Source organism: Bubalus bubalis, chromosome 6 (assembly GCF_019923935.1).
Source record: "Bubalus bubalis isolate 160015118507 breed Murrah chromosome 6, NDDB_SH_1, whole genome shotgun sequence".
Taxonomy (NCBI): Eukaryota; Metazoa; Chordata; class Mammalia; order Artiodactyla; family Bovidae; genus Bubalus; species Bubalus bubalis.
In genome coordinates this window covers 15,677,673-15,688,416 of record NC_059162.1, presented here as the reverse complement: position 1 = coordinate 15,688,416, position 10,744 = coordinate 15,677,673, and the positions used below count along the sequence as shown (strand labels likewise).

Here is a 10,744-nt window from a genome sequence, read left to right as displayed (position 1 = left end):
CCCCTGGCACGGTGGCCCCGTACGCCCCACCCCGCCGCACCCTCCTACGCGAATCCCTAAGTTCTCACTCAGCGCGACCCAAGCGAGTCCAGGTGAGGCCGAGTCCGGCCTCCGGCCTCCCCTCCTGCCGTGGGGGGCGCCCAGAGCCAACAATAAGCTGAGACAGAGACCTAGAGGCCGAGGTAGAAGAAATATGTACTTTAATGAAGATTCTTTCCCTTTGGTATAAGTGAGACCCGTGAAAACATCCAAACGAAAAGAAAAAAAGGGAGGCGAGGATTTAGTCCACTCTCCCTTATCTACAAGGCCTAAAGACAGAGCAGGACCGACTCCTCTGTTGCTGCTGCAGGGCGAGGCCTGGAGAAGGGATTAAATAACCGTAACCCAGCCTCGTGTGAAACCAACAGCCAAACTTATGCCTCCCTGCCTCGCAGTGGGAGGGCCAAGTTTCTCTAGTCCTAGCTTACACTCCACTTCTCTGGGTCTCTCTGGTAGAAAAGATAATGCTACCGGTTCCAACTGCCCCACAGGCCGGGGTGAGGAAAATGCCAATAGTCGTAAAAGGGCCTTGAAAAAGTCAAAGAGGTGATGTATAAATGTCATCGATTATCATCATTTTGTGCTCAGGAATAAGCTATGGAAAACAAATTAGGAAAGTAAATCTACAGCCCTAAAATATACACATATAAAATAAAAAATAAACGCAGTTCCAAACCTACCGATGGTATCTGGGGATTGTCTACTGCTTTAAAGTCTCAGTGCCCCTGTTCCCACCTCTACCAAATCCAGCTGGGATGACAGCTCCATCATCCCCCCCCCATCCCTGCGCGGGGAGGCAGGGCAGAGGCCAGGAGGAAGGGCTGTACTTTGGCTGTAGAGTATAGCATGCATGCAACATGGGAGGGGGGGCTTACGAAATGTATATACAGACCCCTGGGTGAGGGGCCCCGGCCAGGAGGCACTGAGCAGGGGAGGGGTCCATCTCCCCACTGGCTGAGAGCAGGGCGCCACGGCAGTCTCTAAGGGCTGCACATCCCAGGGAGACGAGACAACTGCTACTCCTGCCTCTGCTGGCCCAACCTAAACTGGAGGAGGTGCTGAGCGAGGAGAGGACGGGGTCCCAGAAGCCAAGAAGCTGTCAGCACCCCCATCCTTGACTTCAGGGGCCCAAGAACTCTTTGCATAAAATATCTTCAGACCTAGGAGATGGTCAAAGGCACAAAGTTTGAATGCTGGGAGGGAAGGTTGTTGAGAGGAGTCTGGGGTACCCTGAGCCCAGGGGTAGACTAAAGGTATGATTCAGTTCCTCTTCCCTGAAAGGGTGATTACTCCGCTGGGCCTATCGCCACAGAACATCTTCCATTACCAGGAGGCATCCTGCCCAGGCCTCCAGCACCCACCTTGGGGAAGAGGGTATCAAGTTGGCACAGGAAAGGCCCAGGGAAGGGGGCCACTCCGTACATTAATACTTTGGTGAGGTCTGGGGAGAAGCAGGACTCTACCCCTGGTTCCTGACTCAAACCCTCTCACTCAGCTGCATGCTGAACCCAGTGTCCACAGTATCCCCAGCCCTACACAAGGCCAGGCCCACGGAGCACTCCCAAGTGAGGTCCTAAGAGTCAGGGAATAGGGTGGAAGGGACCGCAGGGTGTCTTCTGAGAGAAAGCACTGGAACAGGTCACAGTTTCCGCTCCACAGGCTGCTGGAGACACAGTTCGCTGCCCGCAGAGATGATGGGCAAGTGATTGTCCATGTGGTAGCTGATGAGGTGACTGACACTCTCAAAGCGGTGATCCTTTGTCCGAACCTGGGGAGTGGGAAGGGAGAAAGTTGATTCAGGTGAAGAGTCAGATAAAACCTCAGTCTCTAAGGCCGAGGAAGCTGGGATAATCAAGAGGGTTGAGGCAGGAGAAAAAGATGGCAGGAGAGGGAGGGCCCTTGGTCCTGATCACTGAGGCTTCTCTGGGAAGAGAAACTGGAGACAGCTGTGGGAATGGGCAAGTCAGTGAACTGGGAAAAGGCAGAACAGACATCAGCCCAGAAGTCGTGAAACTGAAGGCTAGCTACTCCTTCCTTGACCTGGAGGAGTATAGTATGTCTCAGAAGAAGATACACAGTACAAAAAAAGACACGCAAAGGAGGCTGAGACTGCTGTAGGAACAAGACCAAAGTTATAACGGGCAGGGTGCAGTGCAGACAGGAGATAGGACTCTGGTCTGATCCCTGAGTCTGGAGGAGCTGGGGAGGCCCCTGGCTCGTCTCGTGAAAAGTTTTGGGATATTTAGCCTCTAGACAACTGACAAAGAGCACTACAACTTCTGAAGGATGGTTTCCTTATTTGTCAAAAGAGGGACTGGTGAGATGACCACTTCCTAGCTCTCGAGGGCATAACGTTTGAGGACTGGCAAGGACTGAAGGGAATACAGCTCAGGTGAGGGGTGTGAGAAGGGAAGGAACCCTAAACCACTAGACGAGGGAGACGCCAGGCACCTTGAGAACAGGGGAGGCCCAGACAGAGGTGCCCAGCAGACAAAGTCTAGGAAGCAGTGAGGTAGGAACAGAGCCACAGGTAGGATACTGCACCTTCCTTTCTGCCATGCCCACCTACACCCCTGCCACACTCACCACACCCTCAGGGTCCACCAGGAGCAGGTGCTTGGGCTGCCCACTCTGCAAGCCGGTGAGCACGTACTGGCCCGGCGTGGTTGTGCTTTCCCGCACCAGGAAGTCCCCGTTGACTTGTAGCAATGCCTCAGCCTCCCGCCGGCTCAGCTTCCCGTGGAACCAGGGCTCCCCTCGGAGCTGCTCAGCCATGGCTGTTGACTGGGGAGGTGGAGGCATTCGCAAGGCATCTTCAAAGGGCTCTGGGGATATAGAGAGAGGGCTAGGAGAGGCAGCTGACACAACCCTATCTCAGGACCCAGACCTTTAGGGAGGGGAGGCCAGGAAGGAAAGAGCAGAGAGGCAGGAAAAGAGGAGGAACCAAGTGGGAAGACAGAGACACAGAAAGGTGAGAGGTATACTTACTCATGTCAAAGAGGTCTCGGGGTGCACTGCCATTAATGGCAGGATTGGGGGGCCCGGCCACAGCTCCTGCTTGCCGGGCCTTGTCTAGGTTCTGGACATTGACATAGGAGGGGTCATCAAAGAGCTCTCTGCCTGCTGAGGAAATGGAGGCTTTAGAGTGCTCCCCGCCCTGCTTCTCACTCCCCCTCTGCCCCTCTCAGTCCCCTTCATACCTGAGCAGGGTGGCGGGGGCGGCATCTGTCTGCGGGCTTCTGGGTCTCCCCCAGCAGGCTGCCCCACAGGCTGAAGGGACCAAGACAGAGTGAAACCAGAGGCCCTAACCAGATGTTCCCATCCAAGCCCTGCCCGCCTCTATCCAAGCAACTTACCAGCGTGGCTCCCAGGTGGCTGGGGGTCTGGGCACTGGGTGGAGTGGGTCGAGCAGCCCCTGGGAGGGCTCCTTCCCGAAGCCTCATGTCCACCACACCCCCAAGAGGTGGTTCCTTCCCCGGGAAGTCATTATAGTACTGATGGTCAGGGGGCTCTTCCTCCTCCTCATCCCAAGCTGAGCCATCAAAGCCAGCCATCCTGAGAGAGACAGGAGGGAGAAAGGAGTGTGGATGGGAGGACGGAGGAAGATGGGAACAGTGGTCACGTACTGGGCATTCCCTGAGGGGTAGGCCTGAGGCTGGGTGTTTCATATATATTCATTTCACTCTCTGGGCAACCGATAAAGCAGATACTGTTTCCTTCTCCAGTTTTTTAGGTGAGGAAAATGATGATCAAGGATAAAAAGATTTTGGTCACACAATTAAGAAATGGCCGGATGGCATCACCGACTCAATGGATATGAGTCTGAGCAAACTTCGGGAGACAGTGGAGGACAGGGAAGCCTGGCGTGCTGCAGTCCGTGGGGTCGCAAAGAGTTGGACACGACTGAGCGACTGAATCACCACTACTACTGGTGGAGCAGAATGCCAATTCAGATTTTGCCTTAACGTCATGCCCTTGATCGTCACGCAGTCTCCCAAGAGGGAGGGGAAGCACCAAGTAACCAGGGAGGGGGTGCCCCAGAATATCGCAACACCTCCTCTAAATACCCGATCCTACTGGTCTGAGGTGGGAAACATGACCATCTCAGGAAAGAGCCATCCTCCCTTGCCCAAATTCTTGATGGCTTCTAGAGACAAGAACGTGAAGAACTAAACTACATACAGAGAGAAGCACAAAAGGACAGACCAGAAACGAGACGGCTGGGAAAAGAGAAGCCCATCTAGCCAGGGACAAGCTGGGCGTCCTGCGCTGCAGCCCCGCCACGGGCACCCGATGGGAAGAGCTGGCCCTGCAGCAGGCAGGGCCACGGAGCACCTTCCTGCCGGCCACAGGAAACTTAAGAATAGCAGGAAGCAGGGGCACGCAGGTTATTTCCTTCCCTGCCCTTTTCTGAGCTGGAGTGTGGGAAGAGCAGGCCTCCTTTTCCAGTTCTGGTCTGGGGCCCTCGGGAGCGGGCTGCCCCCCGCCCCCCACCCGCCTCGCCCGCGCACCTGTCGTGGGGGGTGACGAGCCTGGGCGGGTTCCTGAGGTACTGTTTGAAGCGCAGCTCGAAGGCCTGGCCGATGGTGCTGATGACATCCTGAGCAAGCCCTTCGGGACACTCCAGGATGTGGCAGGCTGCGGGCACAGCAGAGGCTGTTAGGGAGCTGGGCGGCGGGGGGACTGTGGGGCTGGGAGGAGGCGCAGACGGGGCCCTCGGCCTCTGTCCTCGGCAGGAGGAGCCCCCGGGCCCTGCTCACCTGCCCCTTGGACAGCCGGCCCCGCCCAGTGCTCCCATCCACACCTCACCTCTCTGATTTACCGGGTCTTTGGCAACATAGGCAACATACTCGGCTGTGTCCTGGGGTGGACAGAGGCAGAAGAGGCCAGTTAGCTAAACTGGACAGCCCCACCCCACTCCTGACCCCTTTAAGCCCAGTCTTTCTCAGACACTGCCTCAATCCCAGCAGGCTTGCTTCTCTCGCCAGTGTCCTCCCAATCCCTAGCCCCTCACTCTCCTCCCACCACCTGAGCTCCATCCCCCAACTCACCGGGTCCCCACCGGATGCAAACGAGATGGACTGCATGTGGTGGTTGGCGATGATCTGAGCGTTAGGGCAGAGGATGGAGAAGGAAGGGAATGATGGGCATCAGGCAGCCTCAGAGTCTACTGGGCACCGCCCACCACTGGCCCAAGACCCTGGAGTCCCAGTCTCATCCTTTTCGCTTCTCAACGTATGTTCTCCTAATCTCCTCCTTCCCTACTGTTCCGCTGCTCCCAAGCCTTCTCTCCCAGATAACCAAGTTCCCATTTAGCCCTCCCATTGATGTTTATGCCCACCCCCCAGCTGCCTCACCCCACCAACCTGTTTGCAGTCTGCGGCCATGAGGTTGAGGCTGCTGGTGGAGACGGTCAGAGTGATTGGCATTCCAGCAAATTTCAGGTTACTCCTCCCCAGAATGGAGCTGAGTGGACGGCTACAGGGCTACAGAAGGGCCCAAGGGTCTCAGAAGCTGGGGGGTCCCCTACACCAGGAAACCCCCACACTCCTGCCTTCCAGACTTCTCCCCACCTGCCCCACACTAGCCTTCCCCCTGCTCCTCCACATCTCCCAGCATCCCTAGCCCCACCGACCCCGGGTACCTTTCTCCTCCTTGTTGCCCCCTTAGCACCCGGCACAGCCTCACACACCAGACTGATGGCCTCCCTGGGGAAAGAGGGATACTCAGACCCAGAGCCTGCCTCCCACTCGGCTGGGGCCCGCCACAGGGCTGGGGGAGGGGAAGGCCAGGCCAGACTCCAGGGGCACTCCAGGCTCTTTGTCGTGGTGGATTGAATTAAGGGCCTTTAATATTTGATGACACTGAGAGGCCGCTTCCTGGCTGATTGGGTTAGGGCCTCAATGGGTCTGGCCCCACCCCCTTCCAGCTACCAAATGTCCCATCCCCTTCCCAAAGGCAGCAGCAACCTTCCAGCTACCCCCATTTTCCACTCCAGCTCTAGCTGCCAGCTGCCTCTGCCACCTCCCCCACAACTCCCGGGGCTGAATAGTAAGAAGGAACCAGGTCAGAATTGCCCCTTTACATTAAGACTTAGACTCACTTCCCTAACTTTCTCTCAACCCCCTTTACCACCCAAAGATAAGCCATCACTAGCACCACCACCAAGGGACCCATGCTCCCCACCCCTCGTGAATCCTGGGACCACTCCTCCCCAAGCCCCACTAACCTGGTGACCTGAGTCCGGGTGTTGAAGTCAAGGGCGCGCATTGACTGCAGGACTTCCACACAGCCCATGTACTGAGGCGAGGGACAAGGGGACACCAATAAGCCACCTCCCCCACCTCTTCATAAAAGGCCCTAGGACTTCTCCTTCCTTGGTCCCTCGGGGAAGTAAAGATGAAGAAGCTCTGCCCACTGCCCATGGATATACCCCACAACATGCAGGACAAGAGGGGCAAAGAGAGAAGGGCAAGCTAGGCGGACCTCATGCCTGTGGGAAGAGAATTTGGGAGGCGTGACGGGGCATCGGGTGGGATGGAGTGACATCTCCAGAAGCGGGGAGGAGACCGGAGGGGATAGTCAAGAGTCACTCATTCCAACACTTACTAAGGGCTTGTGCTGGGCTTTGTGCTAAGCATGGCGGGGTGGGGGTAGGGGAGTCACAGAAGGAAGGGGCCCCAGACAGAGCTGGAAGGGAAGAGGTGAGAGAATTGGAGAAGGGGCAAGAAAGGTTTAAGAAACAGGACAACCAAAACCAAGGGAGTTGCTGGGGAAGAGCAGGGGGGAAAAACGAGATTAGTAAGCAGAGGAACTGGAGGGGTCCGGGAGGGAGTGGGAGGGAGAGGATGTTCACTCACCCGAACCAAGTAGGAAACCCCGGGTCCCATGACTTTGTCGTTGGGATGCAGCCAGCCCCGCGTGGGCTTATTGACAAAGCTCCCGTGGCGAGTCCACTCCTCGCCCCCCAGCTGGCCCCCTTCCACCCGAGTCCTGCGCCCGCCGCCTCCACTCAGCTTGTTCATGTCCTGGAGGAGGGGCAGGGGGCCTGAGTCCAGCGTGGCTGCCCCTGCGACCCCCTCCCCGTCCTCGTTTGCCCTTCCTGGTTCCCCCTTCGGGCCCGGGCGCCCCCCAGCTGGGCTGGCCAGCTTCAGGCTGCTCATCCGGGGGAAGAAGGAGCACAGGGTGGTGGGGCTATCGTCCCCAGGCACAGGTGGCAGCACGGGCCCCAGGGACGAGGCTGAGGGGGACGGCAGCTCCTCCGGTGGGGTGGACCCTGAGGCCCCCTCCTCCAGCGATGACAGAGACTCATTCCGAAGTGGGTTATACTTGGGCTTGGGGGGCAGGAGATCCATGGCTGGGGTGAGAGGGAGGCTGCTGCCCAGCCTGGCCCCCCTGCCAGTCAGGGCAAGGGGGCCAGGCAGGGGGCATCCCAGGCCCTTAGCCTAATCGGACCTCTGTGGCCCAGGGATCTCAAGGGTCCTGGGGAGGGAGAGGGACAAGTAGCTCTGCCTTCCCCGGCTCAGACCCAGACAGTTTCAGGCCCCATCCCCGCCCAGCGTGGAGCCTCTTCTCAGGCTGAGAAGAGAACAGGCTGGACCTAGAGCTGCCTGGCTCCTCCCCAGGGGCGGGGAGCTAAGGGGAGAGACCAATCCCGGGGACAGTGCTGACTCACAGGCTCTGAGGGGCTGAGCCCCCAACACTGCCCCAACCCAGAACTCTCGCAGGGCAGAGAGATCCATGTCCCCCTGCCAGATCCCCCACCCAACCGAACAAACAAGTAATTAGGGGAGGAGTAAAGTGGGAATGAGGGGGAAGGATGGAGGAGTGAGAAGGAAAGGAGGGCGATAAGAGGAGGTCTGGATCAATCCAGACCGGACAAGGGCAGGCCAAAGGGAGCAGGAAGCTGCGGGAGGGCGGTGGGGGGCGGGTTAGGGAGGAGGTTGAGGGAGGAAACAGAGGCAGCTGGGGGTGGGAAAGGGAGGGGATCCCTGAGCTCAGCAATTCCCTTCCTGTCCTGGTTGAACACTCAAATTCCCTCAGCCTCCAGCCCCAGCACCCCCTCACCACTGCCCCACAGAGGGGTGACGGCCCTAGGGAGCCTGGGCCATTAGCCTCCTTGGCTATCACAGCTGTGGAGGGAGCTAAAGAAATGGGAAAAAGAAGGGCATGGTCCCAGTGGATACAGGGAGGGGCCAAGAGGAAAGGCAAAGCTGTTAAAGTAAGAAGAATAAAGTCCAACCTGGGTGGCACATCAGGGAGCCACCAGGCAGGAGCTGGAGCAGAGGACAGTTTGGTGGAGGCTTGTTCTCCGTGCATGGCGCCTACCATGCCAAGGAGCAGAGGCCCAAGCCAAGTCCTTTTCTGCCCCACTCTTCCACAGGAAAGTAAGCTGTCAAGGGTAGAAGGGGTGGGGGGTGGCCAGGGCACTGACACTAAGGTCAGATCCCTAGGCCTGCAGGTGAACACAAACCCCTCCTTTTTAGTAGTGACCAGAAAGCGCAGGTATCCACCACGGAGCATGATGCCCCTCATACCAAGGACAGTCTGGCCGAAGGAGGTGGGGCAGTGCGGCGGTTCTCCAAGAGAGGTGGCCAGGAAGGGACAGAGGGGCAGAAGACAAATCTGTGCTCATAAGAAAGGGGTGCCAGAAGAGGATTGAGGCTGGATACAGGGAACAGTCCCAAACTCATTCCTTCCACCCACAGCATCCTGCCACAGCTCTGCTCCAGGGGGCCACAGAGGAAGTTGGAAAGCAACCAAAAAGAAGTAGTAAAAGATACATATACCCTCACCAGGCTCACCGCGGAATTACCTATCTTTAGATTTACTTCAGAATATTTTTAAAAAATGCAAATTATCGTGATTACAGTGATTAACAACCCTGACAATTAAAACATGTTAGATACTGTGCTTATCACCGCCCCCGTAGTCCTCAACCCAGGAGAGCTTTACCACTCCATGCACAACTCCTGAGAAGAAAATCTATCACTCTGTTTCCTAAGGCCTCAGCACTCAGAAACAGAGAGAATGAGGAAAGGATTCTACCAAAGCCTCACCGCTCCCCCCAACACACACACACCAGGATATCCTCATCTTTAGAGGTGGGCATTCTGTGGGTGCCTGCAGAATCCAGAGACAAGGAATGACCAACAGGTGTGGGCATGTTTAGAAAAGAAAGAGGAAGTAGGGCTCTTTAAATTTACGGAGGAAGAAAGGAGATTGCTACTGGGAATCTGAAGGAAGAAAGGAGATTGCTACTGGGAATCTGAACGACTGGGTGTGGGGAAGAAGTTGCATGTGGCTTTTCAGCCCAGCAGGGAGGAGGAGGCAAGAAAGGCGTAAAGTAGCAGGAAATGGCGAAAGCCTCAGGAATGTTTCCAGCAGGGAAGGCTGGGCAAGCAGAACCAGGAGAAATGCCCAGACTAGAACTCTGTTTGGGGGAGGGGAAGAGCCAGAGAAGTGGTGGGGCCTGAAGAGTCCCTTAAAAAAAAAAAAAAATCAAACAGCAAAAAGGACACTGTTACCTACACCCATTCCAAGCCACCGTCTTCAGGTGGTAGAAAACTTTCTCTTCTGTCACACCCACATGTCACACATCGACAAATCCACGGCCCTACCCAGCTCCCGTCGTACAGGTATGAGACAAACAGCTGTTTCTGGGGTGGAGTCGGTCCTGGGAAGGGAAACTCAGGGAGTGGGGCAGGGAATCTATGAGCAAGTCTCCCTCCCACTCTCGTGCCAAACCCCAAGTCCAGCCCCCTTCAAGTAGGTCCACCCTTGGAAGGGGCTAAGGGAGAGAAAAAGGGCTGCCTCTAATCTCTTACTCCTCAGAGTCAGAGATGTGAACTTTTGACTTCCTATCCAGTGGAGCCTAAGAGCTCAGGAAAAATGAGCCAAGGGCCCCAAAGAGAAAAGGAACGAGGAAGCGCAAGCAGGTGAAGTTTCCGGTATTGAAGACAAAACTCCTGAGGCGATGACAAGGGTCCAACCGGGATAACGCTCCTGAAGGGGCGTGGCCCCTCAGGACGCGTGCACCAGAGACTCCAGGGGGAGAGGCTTCTGGACGATCCGACGTGGATTAAGGAAGGGGCGCGGCTTCTAAAGGGGCGGAACCCTTAGGGAGGCGTGGCCTCACGAATTCGAATAGTTCTTTGAGTAGCAGGGTTCTGCCCTTTTGGGAGCTAGGCTTTTGATAGACAGGGGTTAGCGGAGAATCGTCTCGAGGAGGCGGAGTTTCGGGGAATCGGAAGGACTAACGCAGGGGTTTGGAAGCATGTCTGGGGGTGGGACTTCCAGGAAAGCTGGACGACAGGGTAGGATTGGGGACAATAAATGGAAAATAAGTCGGGGTTCGAAGAGCCCCCTGAAGTTGGGAGGTGGGACTTCCGGGGAGGGGGTCGCAGGGGGCGGGACTTGTAAATGAAGACCGGAAGTAGGGTCCCGGGAGAGGGGTTCCGGGGTAGAGGAGTGGGTCACCTAAGAAGAAAAATGTCCCAACTCACCAGGACTTCATGGAGTCTCCGCACCGCACCGCGGGCCGATTTGGTTCCGGATCACGCCACTGCCTCCTCAGGTCGCCGCTCCAACTTTCTCCCCGGGCCCGGCCTCCCTGGAGAAACTTTATTGCACTCACTTCCGGCCTCACTAACCCCTGACCCTCTACCTCATTGTCCCTCCTTCACCCGTCCCACTTTCCCGAATC

At 56.8% G+C, this 10,744-nt stretch overlaps 1 protein-coding gene across 9 annotated transcripts; it reads right to left on the bottom strand.

Annotated features, from left to right (window-relative positions):
• Positions 1 to 183: 183 nt before the first annotated feature.
• Positions 184 to 10,715, bottom strand: SHC1 (SHC adaptor protein 1). Of its 9 annotated transcripts, none has more exons than XM_044944286.2 (14): positions 10,545 to 10,715; positions 9,571 to 9,728; positions 6,900 to 7,067; positions 6,269 to 6,339; positions 5,684 to 5,747; positions 5,406 to 5,525; positions 5,091 to 5,144; positions 4,849 to 4,900; positions 4,551 to 4,677; positions 3,396 to 3,594; positions 3,240 to 3,309; positions 3,028 to 3,162; positions 2,626 to 2,864; positions 184 to 1,807 (listed from the first exon to the last, which is right to left on the bottom strand). In XM_044944286.2, the coding sequence occupies exons 2-14, from the start codon at positions 9,574 to 9,576 to the stop codon at positions 1,679 to 1,681; spliced, it is 1,434 nt and encodes a 477-aa protein (XP_044800221.1). In that variant the 5' UTR covers positions 9,577 to 9,728; positions 10,545 to 10,715; the 3' UTR covers positions 184 to 1,678. The 9 variants fall into 9 exon arrangements, with proteins under 9 accessions (XP_044800221.1, XP_044800224.1, XP_044800220.1 ...); XM_044944289.2 differs by having other exon boundaries at positions 9,567 to 9,715; XM_044944285.2 differs by having other exon boundaries at positions 9,571 to 9,715.
• Positions 10,716 to 10,744: the final 29 nt, after the last annotated feature.